This window comes from Micromesistius poutassou (genome assembly GCF_964030765.1).
Source record: "Micromesistius poutassou genome assembly, chromosome: 22".
Classification (NCBI taxonomy): domain Eukaryota; kingdom Metazoa; phylum Chordata; class Actinopteri; order Gadiformes; family Gadidae; genus Micromesistius; species Micromesistius poutassou.
Genome location: NC_140292.1, coordinates 13,483,118 through 13,506,656, shown reverse-complemented (window position 1 = coordinate 13,506,656; position 23,539 = coordinate 13,483,118). Strand labels below are relative to the sequence as shown.

At 52.1% G+C, this 23,539-nt stretch overlaps 1 protein-coding gene across 1 annotated transcript in view; it reads right to left on the bottom strand.

The window, feature by feature from the left end:
* The window catches only part of LOC311367960 (tenascin-like), a gene marked incomplete at its 5' end in the record, with an annotated part of 25,836 nt that extends 3,528 nt beyond the window's left edge, over window positions 1–22,308 (bottom strand). The window contains 21 exons of the mRNA XM_084486828.1: window positions 94–226; window positions 367–497; window positions 811–954; window positions 1,723–1,842; window positions 1,947–2,090; window positions 2,670–2,792; window positions 3,169–3,441; window positions 4,351–4,653; window positions 4,861–5,133; window positions 5,499–5,771; window positions 6,007–6,279; window positions 9,886–10,164; window positions 12,458–12,721; window positions 13,352–13,441; window positions 13,533–13,718; window positions 14,203–14,472; window positions 16,091–16,244; window positions 16,828–16,943; window positions 17,675–17,938; window positions 18,845–20,161; window positions 21,768–22,308. Coding sequence (XP_084342954.1) covers window positions 94–226; window positions 367–497; window positions 811–954; window positions 1,723–1,842; window positions 1,947–2,090; window positions 2,670–2,792; window positions 3,169–3,441; window positions 4,351–4,653; window positions 4,861–5,133; window positions 5,499–5,771; window positions 6,007–6,279; window positions 9,886–10,164; window positions 12,458–12,721; window positions 13,352–13,441; window positions 13,533–13,718; window positions 14,203–14,472; window positions 16,091–16,244; window positions 16,828–16,943; window positions 17,675–17,938; window positions 18,845–20,161; window positions 21,768–22,308 — 5,671 coding nt within the window. The remainder of the gene's footprint in view (window positions 1–93; window positions 227–366; window positions 498–810; window positions 955–1,722; window positions 1,843–1,946; window positions 2,091–2,669; window positions 2,793–3,168; window positions 3,442–4,350; window positions 4,654–4,860; window positions 5,134–5,498; window positions 5,772–6,006; window positions 6,280–9,885; window positions 10,165–12,457; window positions 12,722–13,351; window positions 13,442–13,532; window positions 13,719–14,202; window positions 14,473–16,090; window positions 16,245–16,827; window positions 16,944–17,674; window positions 17,939–18,844; window positions 20,162–21,767) is intronic.
* Window positions 22,309–23,539: the final 1,231 nt, after the last annotated feature.

The window sequence follows — 23,539 nt, the reverse complement described above, 5'->3', positions numbered from 1 at the left end:
GTGTGAGTGTGTGTGTGTGTGTGTGTGTGTGTGTGTGCGTGTGCGTGTGTGTGTGTGTGTGAGTGTGTGTGTGTGTGTGTGTGTGTGTGTTACTGGTGGTGAAGGCGGTCCGGAGGGCGGGGCTGTGGCGGCCTGCAGCGACAGCCTGCAGGGTGACGCTGTAGTCTGTCGAGCCAATCAGGTCGCTCAAGGTGTAGGAGCTGGCAGTGGGGCTCAACATCACTTCCTGTAGCACGTTGGGACACACACACACACACACACACACACACACACACACACACACACACACACACAATGATATACACACAGTGCGGTATAACAAGGTACAGGTCCTCTTCAGGTCTTCAGGGCTAGGCGGGCCCCTACCCGGACGGTTCCGTCTCCGGCGGAGAAGCTGAGTGTGTATCCGGTGAGGGCCGAGCGCGGGGGGGTCCAGCTGAGAGTGGCAGCGTCTTTCTGGATGTCGCTGGCCGTCAGGTCCCGGGGGGGGTCCAGGTCTGCAACAACAACAACAAAACAAAGTCTAACGCCGACTAGTGGCAGCGCTCCAAACCTCAGCGACTAACGCATTGAATTTCCCATCAAAGGTTTTCAGATAAAATGACTACAGATTCATTCTGAAACGTGTTTTAGATCGAGGAAGTCCAGATAATCTATTAGCTAGCGCCAAGAAGATCTCTCGTACCTTTACCTGTGGTGTTGGTAAAGGTACAAGCGTGTGTTTCAGGAGCCTAAATCTATTGGTTCCACTGTGTAGAGTTGGTAGCGGGTGCGTTCCCGTCCCAGCAGGTGTGTGGGTGTGGACCCTACCTGTGGTGAAGTCCACGGTGGCCGGGCCACTCTTCTGGCCGTCCTTCAAGGCGCGCACCTCCACCGTGTACCCAGTGGCCGGGACCAGAGAGCCCATCTCAAACTCCACCGTGTTCCCCGGAACGTGCTCCACCACCGGAGCCACTGCAGCCCGGGAGGGTGGAGGAGGGTGGGGGAGGGTGGAGGAGTTTGGGGGAGGGTGGAGGAGAGTGGGGGAGGGTGGAGGAGTTTGGGGGAGGGTGGAGGAGGGTGGAGGAGGGTGGAGGAGAGTGGGGGAGGGTGGAGGAGGGTGGAGGAGAGTGGGGGAGGGTGGAGGAGAGTGGGGGAGGGTGGAGGAGGGTGGGGGAGGGTGGAGGAGGGTGGAGGTTGGTGGGGGAGGGTGTGAAGCGTTCCACAGGTCAGCGGGTAACGCATTGAAGTTCCCATCAAGCAGAAATCAACAGATTCTTTCTGTTGTCTCCCGTTTGGTCACTCAAAGGACGATGAGACAATTTTCATTCATCCATTCATACAACCATTCATACACATGGCATACATCATCACCCATTCAAACACACAACATTCATTCACCCGTACATACACACATTCATACACCCATTCATGCACACAGTGCTTCATACGTGAAGTTCCCACACAGACAGCCGTGTCAGCCACGCGAGGCGACAGCCGGCTGATCGGGAGCAGTTAGGTCCAGCTGTCTCGCTCAGGGACACCTCCACACTTGGTTTAGGAGTAGCTGGGAATCGAACCAGCAACCTGCCGGTAACACCGCTCTACCCTCAACTGCCACAAAAACAAAGGGGGCTGAACGGTCCCGTTCTCCTAAAAGCTCAGAAGCCTTTTGTTCCTCTCCGTAGCCCCCCCCCCCCCCCCCCCCCACAGGGCGCTCTGCTCCACAGGAGGAGCCCTCACCTGAGTCAGCGCTGTACGTGATGATGTAGGCGTCCACGGCGGCCGCGCTGGGCGCCCACAGCAGCCGGGCCGAGGTCTCCGTGACGTTCAGCACGTCCAGGGCCTGGGGGCCGTCCAGGGCTGCAGGGGACAGACACCCCCAGAGGACCAATCACAACCAAGCTAGAGACACGATACGTCTAGGTGGGTATGAGGAGAGGGGGGGGGGGGGGGGGGGGGCGTACCGGTGGTGACGGTGTCGGTGGAGGGGTAGCTCTCGTCCAGGCCCCTGACCGCGATGACCGTCACCTGGTAGGTCTTCCCGGGCACCAGGCCGGGCAGCAGGGCCCGGGTCCCAGCCCCGTCCACGGTCACACTCATGGGGCTCCCTAGCAGAGGGTGGGGGGGGGGGGGGGGGGGAGTCACTTTGTATTAAGCACTATACGACTAGCTAGTAGTAGTAGTAGTAGTAGTAGTAGTAGGTTTTTATTAACCTTGGTTTGCAGACAGGTTAACAGGTAAAAGCACACAAGAAATACATTAAAACATCGACAGTGACCCATACACACACAGGCAACACGCAACAGTCACGTCTGGGATTCAGTATTGTGCACATTTAGCCAGGATATTGCCCTAGGTAAAAATGAGTTTTTGGTCCTGTTGCATCTGCAAAAAGGAACTCTGAGTCTCCGGCCTGAGGGGAGAACCTCAACACGTTGGTGAAGGGGGTGGCTTCTACAGTCTAGAATCGAGTCGGCTTCACGGACAACCTGTTCCTCGAAGGCATACATCAGCGGAGTCTGTGGCGTTCCTATTAACTTGCCAGCTACCTACCAGCTAGTACATTTGAGTACTTGTGGTATCAAATGAATACGTCAAATTGAGAGACACACATGAATCCGTCGTCGCCCTACTGCTCCCGACAGACAGCGCCCCCTGTTGACGCGCTGCGGTCTGAGGACGCCTACCTTGCTGCAGCGGCACGTAGACGACCCGGTAGCTGTCCACCCGGGAGCGCGGCTCCGCCCACTGGACCACGGCCGAGCGGTCGGTGACGTCGGAGAACTGCAGGCCGCTGGGGGAGCCCAGGCCTAGCAGCCGCACGGGCAGAGGGGCGCAGAGCAGAGAGGCCTTCAGACCAGGGAACAGACCGACAAAACCAGCAACACAACAAACCACAGTTCCGGATGAACGGCCATTTCTGGAATAAAAAAAAAACGTCAACGACTTTTTCCATAAAAAGAAAAAAAAGGTAAGTCAGCGTGTCAGTGTCAAACGTGGCTCCTAGGACCGTGTGTGTGTGTTAAATAGACACCACTATACAAACCTGTGTTATGTTCAGGGGTTTGTCAGTCTACACACACACACACACACTCACTCTCACACACACCCACACACCCACAGCCCTCCGTTGAGCGGGGGAGGGGGGGGGGGGGGGGGCGTCCCGCGCCGCGCCCCCTGCTGTACCTGTCTGAGCGACCCCCAGGATGGGGTGGGAGCGCTGCTCGAGGGTCACGCCGTACAGCTCGATGTCGTACTCGGTGCCGCTGGCGAGCCCCGTGAACACGGCGGTGCGCTCCTCGCCGCGGGCGTCCCGCAGGTGCACCTTGGACACCTTCTTGGCGTCCCGCATCCGGATGACGAAGCGGTCGAACAGGTCGTCGGCCGCCGTCCACGACAGACGGAAGCCGTCCGCCGTGACGTCCGACACAAACAGGTGCTCTATCTCGGGCTCGGCCTCTGGGCGGGGGACACAACCCAAGACATGCTCTCCGTTTGTCGGGCGCTCCGGTGGTCAGCGGAGGGGGGGGGGGGGGGGGGGGGGGGCGGGGTGGGGGGCAGGGCCCTCGTGCACGAGCGGTTTAACCGAGCGAGACGGACGGACGGACGGACGGGCGAGGAGGCCGAAGAAAGTGAGGGAAAAGGTTTTTTTTTCAGGTGTTTTTGTCTCCTGAGGAAAACACCAGATCTGGACTGAAAGTGTGGAGCGCCACTTGCTGTCCACCATGCATTCATGGCACGAATGAGAGCGCGAGAAAGTCAAAGGCATTCCGCTAAGAAACACGAGAGGCTCTTCACTGGATGGTTTATTGAGGTCAGGGCGAGTCCACATTCCAGGCCCCAAACTGGGGCCTCCAGGCCCCCATGCACCCACACAACCAGTCCCCTGGTTCACTCGGCACATTCAAGACAAATCGGATCAGAGTTTGAGTGAACGGACATGCTTTGTTGGTTCAACTGTGTTTTCCTTCCTCCTGGCCATCATTACGGTCATCATATCCACCAAACCAGGAGACATGAATCATGTTATGTTTGGCGACATGTAATCCATTTGAATCTCAGTCGAAGAAGCGGGGGAAAACACACAAAATATGACACCATATCCAATATGTAGTATCATATTTTGAAGAGAAACCTGACGTGAGAGATCAATCATCAGGGTTTCTCTGACAGTGACAACAGAATCAGAGAAGAGGTTAGTAGTTAGATTTCATCAGTTCTGAAAGAGGTAAGAATCCGAATGAGAGTGTGAATATGTCCTCAGTGCGTGTGTGATGGATGTACTTCAAACGCTTGCATGGGTCATAAGCATGGGTCGGGTGTGGGACCCGTTGGCAGTGTGGGCCGGCGCCCCCTACTGTCCAGTACCTGTCACAGCCACTGTGGTCAGCGGGCGGGAGAGCAGGCCTGAGCTAGACACGCCCGTCAGCCTGACCTCATAGCCAATGCCCGTGATCAGCCCCCACAGGTCCAGGTGCGTCTGGTTCCCCGGGACAGTGAACTCGTGCGGCTCCAACAGCCAGCCCGAGTCGGTCACTACTATTTGAAAGTGCCTGAAGGCGCCACCAGGGGGCGCCCCCTCCTGCTGCTTCTGCTTGGTCTCCCAGGACAGACGGAAGCCATATGGGGTAATGTTTGTAACGGTCAAGTTTTCCACTCTGGGCAAAGGAGCTGGAGGAGTTTGGTTAGATTACGAAAGATGAGCAACAGGCAATACAATGTTGACGGGAATACTTTGAGGAAGGACACTGCGTGCAATGACTGCAAACTAAAGCAAATGTGCTACAATTCACTTCATATGAAGGGCTCTATCACCCTGCTGACTTGAGAACAGGCATTTAGAGAGACATGAATGTGCAAGGAGATAAGACGCAGTACCTGTGATGGCATGGGCAAACACAGAGGGGCCGCGGCGCCCGTGAGAGATACCGTACAGCTCTATGTCATAGTCTGTGGCGTCCAGCAGCTCAGACACTGTCACGTTGCCCCCGGGGCTGGGCACCTTGAACTCCAGCGTGTCAAACAGCTGCAGGGAGTCACTGACCCGGACCACAAAGACGTCAAAGTGGCCCGAGACAGTGCTCCAGGACAGGGTGAGGTTATCTGGGCTCACCGACGCGGTGGTCAGAGTTCCCAACTGTGGGGCGTCCTCTGGACAAAAGAGAACACGAGGGTCTTGAGTGGGGCTGGAGACGGGCCGCAGGGAGGGCGGCCTTCAGCTAGCAAAGAGTCGGGAGTTTGATTACAGAATGTTGTTGGATGTTGTTCTAATCAGGGGCGTGTCCACAGTGGGCCAGCCTGTTGACCACGTCTGGTGAATCAGGCATAGAAATACAATCAAAAGTATGTGACGTCTAGGCCTTCAGTATGGCACAGCTCTGCGTGGGTTGATAACACACCCACCCTCCACCCCCCCCCCCCCCCCCCCCCCCGTACTGAAGGAGCCCGGACACCCCCCTGGTTACAACGGCCGTGTGTGCGTGAGGTGCGCGACGCGGAGCGCATGCGGTGGATACCTGTGGTAGCTACGGCGAACAGCGGCTCTGAGTTCTGCCCGCTGCTGCTGGCGTACAGTTTAATGTCGTACTGAGTGGCGGCCTTCAGGCCCGTCATGACGGTGGCGCGCGCCTCTCCGGGCAGGGCGCGGCCCATGGCCCGCGAGGGCGCGGCCGACTCTCGGACCTCTACGATAAAGTTATGGAAAGCCTTCTCTCCCGTCTGCCAGGACAGAGAGAAGCGGTCTGAGGTAATGTTTGAAACCACGAGCCTGGACAAGTCAGGCTCCGCAGCTACAAGAGGAGAGAAGACAACAGGTGTGTGTGTTGGCGTCAAAGGTACGCGTGCGTGTGTTGTACGTATGATCAATGGAGATGAGGGCATTTTATTTCACTTTTTAATTGTTGCAATGTCCAAAAGGAACCGATGGCCCTGAATGCTCCTCTTAAAGGGCCGGTTCGGCTTTGGGATCTACAGTAAATATGAAGTCGCTCATCAAAGACATTGGGGTAGGAAGAGGAGAAGTACCTGTAGAGGCCACAGAACTGACAGCATTGGTTCGAGATCCCTTGGAGACCCCATAGAGGTAGGCTACATAGTCAGTGCTAGGCCGCAGTCCAGTGACGTCGTACGACCGGACGTCACCTGATATGTTATGTTCCCGCGGCTCCGTCAGCCAATCAGAGTCTATTATCTCCAGGACATAACCGTCCACGTGTCCTTGCGTACCGTTCCACGACATTGAGAAACCTTCTGACGTTAAGTTAGACACATACAGATTGCCAACCACCGCTTGGCTCACTAAAAGAAAGAAAGCGTTGTTAGATTCACATGAGAACATTATAGGGACCGCTTCACGCCTCTGATCTGAGATGCCCTGGCACTGACATTATAACGATCTTATTTAGGGGGCTCTATTGAGCTGTCTGTGTTCGACCTTGTTTTACATGTCCATGCTAATGTCTTTGCGGTAGAGACTTTTTGATATTTGAGTGTTGTGAAAGCTTTTTGTTTGTGTACTTTACAGAAGAGTTATCGACAGCTTCCGAGACACGGGTCAGTAATGGTGTTTTTTACTTCTAATAACTATGTACATGACAGGACCTCCTGTTTGAACAGATCCTGTAAGAAAAAAGTGTAGCAAAGTAGGTCTAATTATTGTTTCTAGAAGCTGAAATTCTTCAAAAGATTATTTTGGAACAGGATGAAATATCAGGTTACTTGCTGTATTTTTTAAAACAATCTGCATGGTTAGATATAACTCAGCCCCTTCCTATTTCCAATTCCCGATATGATGGGTAGCTCAATAAAATATTTAATTTTAATACATTTTTATAGATGAATTGCAAGTTTTAAAAGGAGTGTCACCTCTATAAATAACATAGGAACGTAAAGGCCCATACAGAATGTATCACTATTACTAAAGATCCCTATCCTTGTGAGACCATCCAGATATTTGGGTTCCGTTATGAATATCAGTCTGGCCATGCTCATCAGATGAAATAACTTGTCCCTTTTCCACCGACAGTACCAGCTCAACTCGCCTCGACCTAGCCCGCCGTTTCTTGCGTTTCGATCACCTGGTACCTGGTACCTGGTACTTTTTTAGTCTCACCTCCGACGAGGTTCCAAGATAGCTGGTCTGATATTGAGGCAAATCATGATCACTGTCCTATAGGACTACTGCTCACAATACAGCCTAATGGGGACAAAATCATGTTTCTGGTAGGCCTGAGATTTACACATAAAATACGAAAAGACATTGAATGAGTCTTGTGTGGGACTATATTTCTGAAGCATGAAGCTTCAGAAAGTTTTTAAACAAAGCATAATAGTGTGTGTGTGTGTGTGTGTGTGTGTGTGTGTGTGTGTGTGTGAGTGAATTTGCTCCAAAATCGATTAGTTTGCTGACCGCCTGCTGCTGTGGAATTGGACAGGTGTCATCATAATTGGCCCGTGTGACAAGCAGCGCCTTTAAGGTAGAACAGTCTTGCGGTTCCTCTCGTCAGTCCAAGTATTATTCATTATGGAAAATATCAGCTCAACTGGAGCATTTGCGCCAGGCATACACATGGCAAACTGTAAAATTATACATGTATTTTTGGATGGAATCTCCCTACTTCTGAAAAGTGCTGGGTGGAGGAGCGCTGGGCGGAGATGTACGCATTCCACTGTGCAGAGATTTCATTGCGCAGCATTCCACTGTGCGACCATCCGTGTTGCGTATGCCCTCACACATTGTTGAAATCATGTGCTGGATGCTTCATTCTTTCTATGTGTTTTTTAGTTAATGAGAGGGCAACAGGGGACATGTCATCGTGGATTGTGGAAACCGGGACATTTTAGCGTCCCGACAGGCTTTTGTCGGGACTCGGGACATGCAACTCAAAATCGGGATAAAAAATAAATAAAAAATAAGTCGCGGCGAGTTGAGCCGGTACTGTCGGTGGAAAAGAGGCATAAGTGACAGTCTTGCTTTCTTCAATCCTGCAAAAACATTCCAACTCTGAGAAAAGGCTTCCTGGCAGATTTCTGTTAATCTTTTAACATCTCTGTTCAGTGAACTTCGGATAAAACTATTTGAACTTCTCCAAAGCTTGCTAAACCTTCCTGCCCCAAACTCCCTCCCCCGAGCACTGATTGGTCCTTCATTTGACAAATCTTTGAACTGGGTTTTGGACGAGCTGAAGGCCAGACTGAGACAGAACGTGAACCCACGGATCAGGATGGGCTCAGAGGGGTAGGGGAGTCCCCTCCAACCAAACCGTTTGTTGCATTGCTGTATAGCGTGTGTGGTTTGAGCTATATGCCTTTGTTCCTCTGAACTAGTATTCACTATTATTTACTCTTCCATCAGTTATCAGACGTTTGTGTCCAAAGCAACTGAAAGGGATTTTCTTTCTGGTAGCTTCTCAAACTGGTAGGGCTTAGGCATGTTGCTCAAGGACGCTACTGGTCGGTTGTTAACATTTGGTTTCATTTCCCAACACCCTTAACCAGTAGCCTATCATACCCTTCTCTATACAGTAATGCACACAAACTGTTGTGGTCCCTTTAAAAGTGTTCTTGTTTTCCTTAGAAAGTAAAGAACAGAGTGAAAGCATGGGCTAAGGAAAGGAAAAGGTTTGAGAAGTGAAGGTGGGATTGGATTTGAAAATATAGCTGATGACAGAATCTGAGGACAACAAGCAATGCTCCATGCCAGGCCAAATGCAGTGTTTTCTCCTGCAGCACAGCAAAACAGATCAACAATCAACATATCAGCAGAATCAAAGTTAGATAGGGAACATGAACTAAAGAGTTTCAACCTCAGAACAGTGTGACACACATGTTGAAACATGCACACAAACATGCGGCAGGAAATAGGTGTCTATTCAGGCCGTAAACTGGTTGTATAACTGATGTGGAAGACTCAACCAAAGACATTTGTTCATAAACTTGGCTGGCGCAATCATTTAAAACGATTTAATGATTCCCCCGAATGACATGTTGATATCATGAACCTCATGATCACACAATAACTGAAACTAACGAGAAGTCATTTCCCCAGGAGTCAGGAGCACTACGTTCAGAGAGCTACTGACTAGCCGCATATTAACCCTCATGTTTCAAGGATTACACGTTGAATTAGGTTTTAATGGAAGGGAAATGAGAAAAACCAAACGAGCAGACAGCAGCAGTAAAACCGAGTGAAAGGTTCCTGAGGAGTGGTCACTCTCTAGTGCAATCACTGCAGCACCATCGACGTCAACACACACCACCACGCGCCCCACTCAGGGAGGGGGGCTTCATGCACTCTGTCTCCGTAACACAGGGGACAGGGTGAGGGCAGTCGCTGGAAGGCTGGGCTCAGCCATGTGGGACTGGTATTGGACCATCACCCCATCACCCCCCCCCCCCCCCCCCCCCACACCCAGCCTACCCTCTCCCGGCTACAAACTCAAGCCCACGGCTTGGACGGTACGGACGGGACACAAGCAAGTCAGTTAGGGGGCAGATGTTGATGACCAAATGCAGATGTTGAGTACACAATGCAGACGTTGATGACAAAATGCAGTTATGTTTTTGTTTGGCTTTGGTTTGTTTGTTTGTTTGTTTGTTTGTTTCATGCAATGAATATTTGTTGGATGGCAACGCAAAATGGGAGATGCTGATGATATTTCTTAGCATCTCTTTTTGTTTGATCGTGTCGTAGTAGTAGTAGCAGTACTAGTGTTAGTAGTAGTAGTATAGTAGTAGCAGTAGCAGTAGTAGTAGTAGCAGTAGCAGTAGTAGTTCACAAGAGAGTATGAACCGAAATGTAGGGACCAACGGATGGAAAGTCAGCAGGAAGAAGAAGAGATGAGGAGAAGGAAGAGGAACGCTCCAGAGGAGAGAAGGAGGCGTCGGCTCTGGAGACCCGGGTACCTGTGGCGGCCTCCGCGTACACCGGCTCCAGGAAGCCGTCCGGGAGCATGGCGTACAGGCCCACCATGTAGCCGGTGTCCGGGGCCAGCCCGGACACCAGCAGGCTGAAGGCCTCCCCGGACAGGGTGAGGTTCTGGCTCTCGGCCTGGTTCTCCAGGTTTGTGAGTTCAAGGACAAAGCCCTCAAAGTCCTGGTGGGCCGGGGGGCTCCAGGACACATTGAAGCTGTCCCATGTGGCGTCAGAGACGGTGAGGGTGAGCGCCCTAGGGGTGATCTCCTCTGCAGAGATGACACGCATCAACCGTGGAGGGGGTCAGAAAATACACAATGGATTATGGATAGGAATCATGATCAGATCAATCGGGAAACAAGGATGAAAAGAGCGGAACAAAAGTAGACACTAGGGCGACGTGAATGAACACATGAATGCGACGTAAGTCAAATGCAGGCCGGATATGCGTTCCTCCGCACTATTATTGAGCTTCAAGTACCTGTGTCAACAAACATTGTCAGAGGTCGCGACCGCACGCCTTCCACCAGGCCGTACAACGTAACCTCATAACGCGTCGAGGGGGACAGGCCCTCTATCTCAGCGCCTCGCTCACTTCCTGCTACCGTGGTGACGTGCGGAGGTGCCCCCTCCGACAGGGAGCTCAGCTCCACCACAAAGTGGTCGAAGGTCTGGTCTGGGGCCCACCAGCCCACCGCCACACTAGCCCAGGACACTTTGGTCAGCGTGAACGCCCCCAGCGGCTCCGCCAGGGGCCGCACGGTCCCCACAACGGGGGGGGAAGTGTGTGAGACCACTGTGGTGGGGACAGGTGTTGTTTCCGAAGAAGATTGAGGTCTCGTTGTTGTTGCTGCTGCTGCTGCTGTTGTTGTTGTTGTTGTTGTTGTTGTTGTTGTTGTTGTTGTTGCTGTTGTTGCTGCTGTTGTTGTGGTTGTTAGGACGTCTGTGACGTTCATAATTAAACCTGGAGAGGTGGGTTCGGGCGCTATGGAGAATAAACGTACGTTCAAGAAGTGTTAACGAGTTTGACACATTAATATCGTGATATCGTGAAAATAACAAAACATCGGACAACTTTGCAGTGCTGACGTGGCCCACAGCGGTTCAACAGGAGACCCTCTCAGGGCGTTAAGGATGTCGCCGGCCCCGGTAGACCATGCGTACATCGTCACACGTCCAACGTTTGCGATCGAACAAGCTCGCAAACGCATGGATATGCATTTAATGCAATTGCATTAATAACATCCGTGTGAATGTTTAACGCTTAAAGATTCTCAGAAGGCCTCCAGGATGGAAGTCCTCAGATCTTTGAATGGAGGAGGAAGCCATGCACAGCCATTCCCTCATCAACTTGTCCTTTTGAACGAATATATCAAGACTAATATATTGTTCCTTTTGAATAAGCACATTGTAAAATGTGATTATTAAAGTGAATTGCTGAATGTTATTATATAACATGCATTGTTGAGGCACGGAGAATGCAATAGAAAAAGTAGATGTATTCTCTAGTATGTATTATCTAGTATGCAATAATCGGCTCAGTTGAAAACTTCATGCAAAGATTGTTGAAGGATGCAGTTGTCTTGTTTTGGATCCTCATCATGCCGTACGAACGTTTTCACTCAGAGCTCCACAAACTGTTGAGCCGCTTTTCAAAACCAAAACAGCAAGACAACAAGAGAAGCTTTTCAGTCCCAGAGGAGCGGCCATCGGTCAACATGCGCGCCAAAGGAAACAGTGTACCTGTGACGGCGACAGCCTCAAGAAGCAGGGACCCTTCACTACCGCTAATCCCGTGAAGTGTGACTCGATATTCTGTGGAGGCGTTCAGGCCTCGGATTCTAGAGCGGGTGGAGTCTCCGCTGAGGCGGACCTCCGTGACGGCCAGCGTTTGGAGCGAGCCTCTGCACTCTACCACCAGGCTGTCGTAGGCCGCCGGAGGTTTGAGCTCCCACGAGAGGTCGAATCCCTCGGACGTGTGTGCCGATACGTTGAGGCCTGTGAGCTCGTCGGCGGGCCCCGTCCCCGAGAGCTGGGAGTCGGGGGGCGAGTCTAGGCGTGCGAAGCTAATGATATTGTCGTCCGGCCCTGAGTGAGGTGTGAACTCGGGAACATCGGAGTGAGCTGAATAAAACGTGTGAGAGGCTACAGGAGAAACACAAGAAAGCAACACAAGGTATAGCACACAGGGTGAACACATGGGAGGGTGCAGCGCGTCACACGCTTGCTTTGGACTGCAGCTTACATGGCCCATGTTGAACAGCTCTACAGAAATAAATACATTGATGTTATTGTATCAATAATGTGTTTCAATTGGGGCGGTCCTCGTGTGTTTTGTACAATGATTCTCATCTCTGGAATGGAACGATTATTGTTATGTATTCACCCTTGGATGTTGGCTTACAATAAAATTGTTATTATTATTTTTTAATCTTAAACCAAATATAAACTGCCAAATATGGTTTAACCTGAAATGGAGGAAAGCGACAACAAATATACCAACTATTTCAACAATGAAAGCCCCGTGTGGCCTCCAGACGGGCTCTCCAGCGGACCACCCACCTGTGGAGGCAGACAGGCTGACGGGGGGGCTGCGCTTGGGGCCCCGCTCCGCCGTCAGGGCCACGCTGTACAGCGTGTCCGGGGCCAGGTCGTCGAGGGCGTGGCTGGTCGCCGCGGGAGGCAGCCTCACCTCCTGCGCGGGGCCGTCTCTGGGGACGTACGTCAGCGTGTAGCCGCTGAGCTTGGCCTTGGGTTTCTTCCAGCGCAGCACCAGAGAGGTCTCCGTGGAGTCCACCACCTCCAGGTCTTTGGGAGGATCCAGATCTGAGGGAGGAGCAGGTGGGAGAGGTCAGTCGTATTCTGTCTTCTTGTGTCATGTCATTGCTCTTAATCTAATAGGTTATTGTTTTGTATTTGTTTTATTGATTTATTGATGTGTAGTTCCTCTAGCGGCCTATAGGGTTTGCAAAGGTCCGCTGCACCATTCTCAGTCAACGGGAAAACTAGTAGCTCATTCTCGTAGTGCAAAGCCAATCAATGTGTCTCTCTGCAGGACCGCAGTGGCTAGTTCATTTCCATATTATCTATTTTTATGAGGTCCCGTTTGACAGAGAGCCCGTTTGACAGAGAGCTCAGAAAAAAGTTATTAAGGGTTGAATATTAAGCGATTTTGCCATAGACTTGTTGCCAAATTTACCGTCTGGTATGAATAAAGAACATCTTGTCGTGGAATCAATCACGCAACGTTTAAAATACACAACAAAGGCACCACTTAAACGGAGGCTTAAACTCCATCAACGATCGTCGTTAAAACGTCTCATCAAGTCCACTGTAGACTATAAACCACTGATACTCTAGGCTATTGCCAAGATTGTGCTAATGTCATTTCCCCATGTGTGCGTTCCCACCGCGGTCTGAGGAGGATTTATATTACGATGGCAGTCAGTCTCTCACCAGTGGCTGCGTTTGTAGTCGCAGGCAAACTCTCCCGCTCATCCTTAACAGCGGTGACTCCGATCCCGTACTCCGTGCCTGGTCTTAGCCCTGTCGTGCACAACACAGGAAGGGAAAAAAAACATGAATGAATCACCTAACTACTCATGTGTATTTAGCATTTAGTGTATTATCCTCTTACTGGTAATGGTGGCCTTTGTGGTTTCTCCTGCGGCGCTTGGGAACAGCTGCTCGCGAGGGGAACCCCCGGAGAAGGGGGTGTATTTCACCCTGTAGCCGCGCACGTCCGCCTCGCTGTTGCTCCACTCCAGGCTGATGCTGTCGTCGGTCTGGGACAGGGTCTTCAGCGCCCTGGGACTGTCCAGATCTAGGAGGGAGCGGGAGGGAAATCCAAGGAAGGATGTCTTTGATATTCAAAACGCAGACTTTAATGTTGTATGTTTGGGGGATTGCTGTGGTTGGTACTAGACGACTATTACGCCCCAGGGTGCAGTGTTTGTTGGGACGTTATGAATCAAGTAAGCTTATGAGGTCTTGAGAGTCTAGGGGAGCGTCTAGTCACGAGCCCGACCGTCATCAAAGGCATCGCTTTTGGCAAGTGGCGACGGCCAGACGTGTAACCATCCCTATGCAGTTCCATGCATGACTTCTTATTGGCTGATAGGGTGACCCCTGTCCTCCGCTTGGTGAAGCTGAACTGAAGGGGCATTAAAGGGAAGCCAACAGCCCTACACCCTCAGAATGAGCAAAACCTGGAAGCCATTTTAAACGTGGGTGTAGAGATTCTGTTTTTTGCATCTGTATCTGTCATGGCCGATCCGTGGGTCAAGAGCTTCTACTGAAGGCCTTACCGGTGGTGAAGGCCCTGTTGACGGGGTCGCTGGTGACGCCCTGCCTCCTGGAGGTCAGGGAGATCTGGTACTCTGTGTCGGGCCTCAGGTCCCCCGCGATGTACTGGGTGTCCGCGTTGGTGAGGTCGACGCTGGTCTGGTCCGAGGGGTCCGAGGTCGGCGCGTAGGTCACGGTGATGCTGTCGCCCTCGGTCACAGGCTGGGCCCAGGAGAACAGCGCCGAGGTGTCGGTCACGTCCTTCACCTGGACCTGCTGAGGGCCCTCGATCTCTGGGCACAGGAAGAGAGGCAACAGCCATGATTCTGTGGAAACCTGTTGATGCTTAAAGCTCAATTTGGAGAAACTAGCCAGGGTTGGCTAAATCTTGAAAGTATCGAGCTGCAAAAATCCCACCCCTCCCTTCAGGCCTCCCTCCAATGCCACTTCCCCACGACCTTGGACCAGCTCGCTGGCTTTAGCAGTAGGTCTGCCTAGCCTTGGGAAGACTGCGGTCGTGCACACTGAGCACGGGCAGAGTGGGCGCCCATGGCCTGGCAACTACAGGGAGGCCGTCCAATCATTCAATTTGGGCCGAATGTAATGATTGGACAGGCTTATTATGCAACAGACACCAGCTGATCTCTCTTTGTCAGAGCATTGATTGATTGATTGCTATCTGGACATTCTGGCTCTTACATTAATGCATGTTTCATTTTTGTTTTGAGATGAGAAATCCTGCAGCATTGGATGAGGGATCCGCTTAAACCTCCATTGCGTCACCACCCCCCTCGAGAGAGATACAACCCCCCCAAAAAAAGTTCCCGGGCATAACTCTCCCCCTGGTGTGTTATACTTCTGCTGGGCCGTGCTGCGTCTCCGCCTGTGTAAATAGATGACCTCAGACGATGGAACGGGGAGGAGTGGAGGGGGTTGGTGGCGTGGGCTCGGTAAATCCAAATGTGTTTTCCATGCAGCTTGTTTAGCCTGGCATTCCACCGCTGCTGTGCGTATAAACTGAAGTGCTGCACTGTGAGGCACGCAGCGATGCGGTCGAGGTGGAAGATTTAACAAGCGCTGAGACAGAAGCTGTAAAGGAGTTCTAATCAGGCTACCTGTGTGGATTATACGTGTTCACACCCAGAATAAAACGCTTTCTTTTTGTCTCCAATTAGCTGCATTTCTGGCAAACCGGGGTACTCAGAGTTGGGGATCATAACACACAGGCCAGAAACCAAATGGCCTACAGAGAATAGCAGCTCAGTAGGCTGCTCCTCTGCTCCTCTGCTTAGAGAGGAGTCAGGTGAGGTGGTTCATCTGGTGGGGACGCCCACTGGCGCCTCCCTAGGGAGGGGTTCCAGGAACATCCAGCGGGGAGGAGGCCTTGGGGAAGACCCAGGACTAGGTGGAGAGATTATATCTCAACACTGGCCTGGAAACGCCTCGGGATCCCCCCTGTCAGAGCTGGTCAATGTGGCCCTGGGAAAGGGAAGTCTGGGGCCCCCTGCTGGAGCTGTGGCCCCCGCGACTCAACCCCTGGATAAGCGGTTTTGAAGACGATGATGAGGAGGAGGAATAGCATGTTTCCTTGATCTCTGATGATGAGGATCATGGTCGTTTTATGATTTAGTACTGTACAATTGTTACATATTGTACCTTTAGATAGTAAAACTTGTGGTAAATGTTCATTTATATTAAAATCAAAGTTATATTATAATTGTATTAAATTCTATAATGTTATAGCATTAAGAACTCCTTAGGACTCCTTAGAAACAGTAAATTAACACAAACAGAACACAGTTTACCACCGTGACGGTATAATGGTGATGAGATGATGCAGAACGGCAGCCCTTTCACTTCAACAGCCCGGCCCACCCAGGGTGCATGCATGGAGGCATCATGAGGACTCACTGGTGCTGAAGGTCCTGGTGGTCTGAGGGCCCTTTGTGTTGTTCTGGATGGCTCGGAGAGAGACCTCGTACTCCTGTCCTGGACCAAGCCCTGATTGCTCGAAGTTGTTTTGTGTTGACGGCAGGATATTCACAATCTTTCCATTCTCTTCTTTCTGTAAAGACCCACAGCTTTTTAGAGTTGCTAACTGTAAATTAATGTATATGTGTATATGTGTATATGTGTGAGGTTAATACTTAATGCCGTTATTTTTGAGGTATATATTTCTCAGTTCTCAGTAAGTTCATAAGACTTGAGTCAAGAATCTTTCAAACCAAACGTAATCCTTCTGAGGTTCAATTTCCAGCACCAATCCCGACGGTCAGAGATAAAATCTTGATAAAGAACTTGAAAATACCACATATTATTCTTGCATACACCTTTTTTGGAAAAAAGTCCATTATTGAGGTCCAACAGACCTACCGTGTTGTGATATATAGACCTACCGTGTTGTGATATATAGACCTACCGTGTTGTGATATATAGACCTACCGTGTTGTGATATATAGACCTACCGTGTTGTGATATATAGACCTACCGTGTTGTGATATATAGACCTACCATGTTGTGATTGATAGACCTACCGTGTTGTGATTGATAGACCTACCGTGTTGGTCAACATATTGACCTACCGTGTCGTGGATGTAGACCTGCAGTGTTGTGGATGTAGACCTACTTTCTTGTGGATGTAGACCTACCGTGTTGCGGATGTTGAGCTCCCATCCATCGAAGGTGATCTCCAGCGGGTCCCACTCCACCTCCACGGACGACTCCCTCACCGACTTGAACCTCAAGCCCTCCGGCTGGGGAAGACCTGATGGGTACAGGTGTGACATCGCATGAACACAACACACACACACACACATCAACACAACACACACACACACACACACACACACACACACACATCAAAACAACACACACACACACACACACACACACACACACACACACAACGTCATGAACACAACACACACACACACACACACACACACACACACACACACATGAACACAACACACACACACACACACACATGACGTCATGAACACAACACACACTCATGAAAGTCTTTATACATTATATTATATCATTCTATATTCAAATCTTCTCATCTAGTCTACTCCACTCTGCTCTGGTCTAACGTCATCCAAAATAAATAATAAACAAATCTAATCCACTATATGTATATATACTATTTGTTTGTTATGCATTTTATCAAATCTAATATCTACATAGAGAATAATCTAATCCGATGACATTTCATTGGCCCTTTCATAAATCAACCCACTATATTCATATATATTAGTTTGCCATACATGTGCACACATTAGTATTTAAAGATCCCATATGCCTTTTTAGGGTTGATGATTGCGTTTGGGGGTACTACTAGAATAGGGTTACATGCCTGCATGTTAGAAACACCCCTCATTATTCTCACACTGTTCATTTCTGCAAAACCAATTTCAGCGTGTGTTAAAAGCGTTGTGTTGTGTGTCACGTCGCGCCCCGGGCCCCGGGGGGGCTGCGGTGGAGACGACCTACTGGTGGCCGCCCGGGCGCTCACGGGCACGCTCCTCATGTCGTTGAGGACGGCGTAGACGTTGATCAGGTACTCCACCCCGGGCTCCAGCCCCTCCACCCGGGCGGCGCTGGTGTCCCCGGGCACGGTGACCTCCTGCTGCAGGCCGCCGGGGCCCGCGGCCACGCTGGTGACCACGTACTGGGTCACCAGCTGCTCGTTGCTCCAGGACAGGTCCACCGTGTGGGGGGTGACGGCGGTCACCGAGAGGTCCGTCGGTGGGGACACTGGAGGGGAGAGGACGAGGAACCCTCAGTGACCACACAGACATACAACATAATGTGTACCTATATGTTAGGGCTGTTAACAGAAGAGATAGTAAAACGTTAACGCAATCTTATTTTTACGCGGTTAATACAAAGTTATATATAGGTTTTTTTTACTGTGATTTTGAGAGGTTTTGCCCACAGAATGTCAACATTCATATCAGAACTCATTTTAGTTTAGTGTGTAGTTCCACTTACTTTACATTACATTACACTTGCAGTAAGTGACAGCCTGATTACAATTCCCAAATCTGTGGTGCTACTTATTTGAATTTAACTACACTTGTAGTAACTGTTGGTTTACAATTGTACTAATTAACTGCCTGTTTACAAATGTGGCGTTCGGTAAGTTTCATATTCAACCCTCACTGAGTGAGTCAATAAAACTCCCTCAAGATCACTTGATCAAGTTTTTGCTTATTAAGTACATTTGGCATGAATGAATACGTCATTCCATTTGATTATCTAATTTAACTTCAATTGAAGTGGATTTAAAATATAATAAAAACAGTATTGGGGAGTTAACTCCCCAATACTATGCGATTATAGCGCTATTTATTTCATCATTTGACAGCCCTAAAATACATCCTATATTTTATCGAACACGTTGCAAAATCAATCCTTCTATTCTGCACGTCATGAATCCACAGAGACGCCCAGAGCAGGGCCTCCAGAGAGGCCCAGAGCAGGGCCTCCGGAGAGGCCCAGAGCAGGGCCTCCAGAGAGGCCCAGAGCAGGGCCTCCGGAGAGGCCCAGAGCAGGGCCTCCAGAGACGCCCAGAGCAGGGCCTCCAGAGAGGCCCAGAGCAGGGCCTCCAGAGACGCCCAGAGCAGGGCCTCCAGAGAGGCCCTCAGCCTGAGGCCTCACCTTGCTTGCAGTCCTCTCCGACGTAGCCCTCCTCACAGCGGCACCGCCCCGCCTCGCAGCGCCCCGTGTCCCGGCACTCCCCGGGGCAGCTCAGCTCCCCGCAGCCGGGCCCCTCGTAGCCCGCGTCGCACGCGCAGCGGCCCTCCACGCACCGCCCGCGCCCGCCGCAGTTGTCGGGGCACGTGACCGCCGAGCAGTCGTCCCCGGAGAAGCCCTCCTGGCAGACGCACGCCCCGTCCAGGCAGAAGCCCCGCGCCAGGCAGGCGTTGGGGCACGCCTTCTGCCCGCAGTCCTCGCCGGCCGCGCCCTCGTCGCACACGCAGCGGCCCGCCGCGCAGCGCCCGCGGCCGTAGCAGTCGTTGGGGCAGCTCAGCGCCGAGCAGTCCTCGCCGGCGTAGCCCGCCAGGCACACGCAGCGGCCCGCCATGCACTCCCCGCGCCCGTGGCAGTCCCCCGGGCACGTCCGCGCACCGCAGTCCTCGCCGCCGAAGCCCGGCTCGCACACGCACTGGCCCGCCACGCAGCGGCCGCGCCGCCGGCACGCGCCGGGGCACGACAGCTCCGAGCAGTCGTCGCCTCGGTAACCGGCGTCGCACTCGCACCTCCCGTCGGCGCAGCGGCCGCGGCGGTTGCAGTCGTTGGGGCACGCCGCCCGGCCGCAGTCCTCGCCGCGGAAGCCGGCGTCGCAGACGCACACGCCGTCGAAGCAGGCGCCGCGCCCGCTGCAGTCGCCGGGGCAGCTCAGCACCGAGCAGTCCTCGCCGGCGTAGCCCGCGCTGCACGCGCACCGGCCGTCGGCGCCGCAGAAGCCGTTGCCGCGGCAGCCCCCGGGGCAGAGCCGCCGGCCGCACTCGGCGCCGCCGTAGCCCTCGTCGCAGCGGCAGGTGCCGTTGACGCAGCGGCCGCGGCCGCCGCAGTCGCCGGCGCAGGCCAGCTCCGAGCAGTCGGGGCCGCCCCAGGGCTCCTCGCACGCGCAGGCCCCGCCCTCGCAGCGGCCCCGCCCCAGGCAGCCATTGGGACAGGCGGCCCGGGAGCAGTCGTCGCCCTGGAAGCCGGGGCGGCAGACGCAGAGCCCGTCCACGCACTCGCCGTTCTCGCCGCAGTCCCGGGGGCAGGCCCGCTGCCGGCAGTCGTCCCCGGAGAAGCCCGGGAGGCAGAGGCAGCGGGCGTCCACGCAGCGGCCCCGGCCGTGGCAGGCGTTGGGGCAGGAGGCCTCGCTGCAGTTGGCGCCTGACCAGCCGGCCTCGCACACGCAGCCGCAGCTCTCCATGCTGTAGTTACCGTGGCCGCCGCAGTACGGCTTGGTGCCCACCTCGCCTGCACGGGCAAACGACACCAGAGGAAACCTTAGGAAGGGTTTTGGTTCGGGCCGGGATCGTCTCACACGTCTAACACTCAGATCTGGCTGAACGGGGTCTTTCACTTTCTTTCATTTCATATTTGTCCCGACCAACGATGTTGCTGGAGGCGGCGATCTGTAAGCAAGTTATTGGCGAACACTAACTTGGCCAGCAGTAGAAAACGGTAAAAGAGTTTCTGTAAAGGTTTCAAATCAACACTGTGTAGACTGGCCACTGTAGAAATGCCACTGACTTTAAAGTCTCCTGCTGAAAGCTACATCCAGTCAAATAAATTTTCTCTGGAGGTGACAGACAAATAAATTTTCTCAAATAAAATTTCTTCTTGTATCCTAAACAGGATACAAGGCGCCACTTTCAGTTTTTGGTTTCCTGTCCAGGCTCTGTGCCATCTCCTCACAGAGGTTCTGCTGTAACACAGTAGGACTGCTGGACCAGAGGTTCTATAACACAGTAGGACTGCTGGACCAGAGGTTCTGCTGTAACACAGTAGGACTGCTGGACCAGAGGTTCTATAACACAGTAGGACTGCTGGACCAGAGGTTCTATAACCAGTAGGACTGCTGGACCAGAGGTTCTATAACACAGTAGGACTGCTGGACCAGAGGTTCTGCTGTAACACAGTAGGACTGCTGGACCAGAGGTTCTGCTGTAACCCAGTAGGACTGCTGGACCAGAGGTTCTATAACACAGTAGGACTGCTGGACCAGAGGTTCTGCTATAACGTAGTATGACTGCTGGACAAGTAGTTCTGCTATAACCTAGTAGGACTATAGGTCTGAGATTAAGTTTTAGATGATCATCACTTCCCCGACTCTGTTTTGAGAAGTAACTCATTGTAAAACAACGTTGTAAAATGTCGCTGCGCTGTATGCCAGCTACATGTCCATCATAATACAATCCATTAAGAAGGACACACAGCAGAGCTACATGGTCGGGGGATGAGTGCCATTGAAGAGCTACAAGCGAAACTCTAACCCAGAAACCAGCGACTGCCTGAGGACACTAACCTACTTCGGTCCACAAGATGACAACCATAATCTGTCACGGTCACTTATTCATCAAATTCATTCATTTGTTCATTCATGAGTGCATCCATTCACTGGGGTGGTTGCACGAAGGCCTTACCAAATACAGGTTTCCCACCGTAACAACCTAGTATAAAATGTATTAAATGACTACTAATGGCTCGTAATGCCTATTGGACCAATAAACACAATAAAAACAACTAGAGGACAAAGTGTGAAGGAACATAAGGCCACACACACACACACACTAATGTGTTCGTTCCCCCGCAGTTGAGGGCAATTTACAAAAAGTCTAGCCTATAAAATGGGCCTTAACATCTTAAGAGTTAAAACCCCTCCATTAAACGTGATTTCCCAGCCTGAGTATCCAAATTAAACTCAAACTATGTCAATGAAGCACAACCCACTGGAAACATTCACACGTCAACACATTTTTCATTAAATTAAACTTTTCAGACTCTACTCGGTTGACCGCATAGAACAAATAGACCACAAAAAAAAACAACGGACAAGGTGCGTTCATTGGTGCGTGCGTACCTGTGACCTGCGCGGTGCAGCAGCCCGCCTCGCCACCGCTGCCGCCGCCGCCGCCGCTGCCGCACTGGTCTCTAAGCGAGGACACCTCCGCCTCCAGCATCTCCAGACGGCTCAGCAGCGCCTTCAGCTCCGGCAGCCCGCCCGCGCCGGCGTCGCCGCAGCCGCACGCCTGCCGCGGCACGTTGATGCGGTGGGTGAAGACGATCTGGTTGTCCCGGTCCAGCGTGTGCTCGGTGGTGCTCAGCCCGGGGGGCGCGGCGGCGGCGGGGTCGTCCGCCGACGGCTCCGCGGGCCCCAGCGCCGAGCTGCCCGGGGACTCCAGGTCCACGGAGCACACGGAGCCCACGGGCACGTTGATGTTGTACACGTGGTTGAAGACCACGGGCTGGCCCGAGTGAGGCAGGGTGAGGTTGTCCTGCACGGCGGGCGCCAGGGACTGCCGGCGGTGCCTGATGGTCCGCTGGACCACCCCGGCGCCGGCCGGGGCCAGCACAGCGCTCAACAGGAGGAGGACGCTGAGGCCCAGGCTGGTGGGAGCCATGCTGGAGGACGTCACTGGGAACGGGTAGTGGGAAGACTACGGAGCGGTCCTGGTTCAGGTCGGAGGGGCCTTCGAATCAAACAGAAGAGACATCATCGATCAAACCACCGATATGGTTGGCCTGCATATAGTAGCTGATGGAAATGTTGTCCTTTGTACCGATGAGCAAACTCAATCCCCGGGAGTGAGCTGTGTTTGACAGACGGCTGAATTCAAGTACGGATATCCACAAACCTTTGTCCACAAAGGTTCCTTATTTTCCAACAACATACCATGCTGTCACTCTGCTATTGCTCGTGTGTCCTAGACATGCTTTATAGGACCTGCTTTTCATTAGGTTCTCTACGGGACATGCTGACACCATTCTAAATCCTGGCACAGTATGGAGACAGAATGTCAGCACTAAGACCCCGACTCAGAGAGCTTAGGGCCGCTTACTATAGACATGGGAGCACTCTGAGAGGAAAGCTCAAGACAAGGACAAAACGGTAAAACAAATCTTTTCAATAAAATGGCAAAGTGACAATGACAAAATTGAAGTCCAAGTTAAAGTTAGTGTGCATCACATATTGTTTCTGTTGTGATGTAGGTGGTGAAGTCCTGCATTAACGCTTTATTTTCTCCTGAGTGGCCGTTCCTCCAGGCTCAGATGACCTCATAACCCACAGACTGGAACTATCATTTGTGCTACAAACCCAAGGATGAATCGGAAACCTTTTCCTCAACGTGAGCAATGCCTACAATAGAAATTCACACCTGTAGGGTCGTAATATTCGTATTGCACAACGTCCAACCTTCTATGGGTATGATAATGACCTACTCCTCACCGTCCAGTCCCTCACCACCATTGATGATTACAAAGACCTCCAGGGTCAAAACCATTAAGCCACAACAACTTAGTCGCCTTCCTTTTTCTACGCACCTAAGGCCGGACCAGTTCTACATCTTGTCCTGCTCTATGGAAGCCAAACGTATAAAGCGGAGCTCATGTTTCACAGGTTTGTCCCATATGGTGTGCGGCTGTGCGCTATCGAAGGCCAAGGTTGGAGATGTAAGAAACAAAGCCTTCCAATGTGTTCTGGATGTTCCTCTAGATGAGAAGCCTTTATGCAGCTCAAGAAGGATCATTTGTAGTCTTGAGGTTGACCCATCAGGGCACACCCAACAATTCATGGGCAGGTTTTAAATTCAACACTAGGACAAAATCCAAGGATATCAATCTTGTTTTATT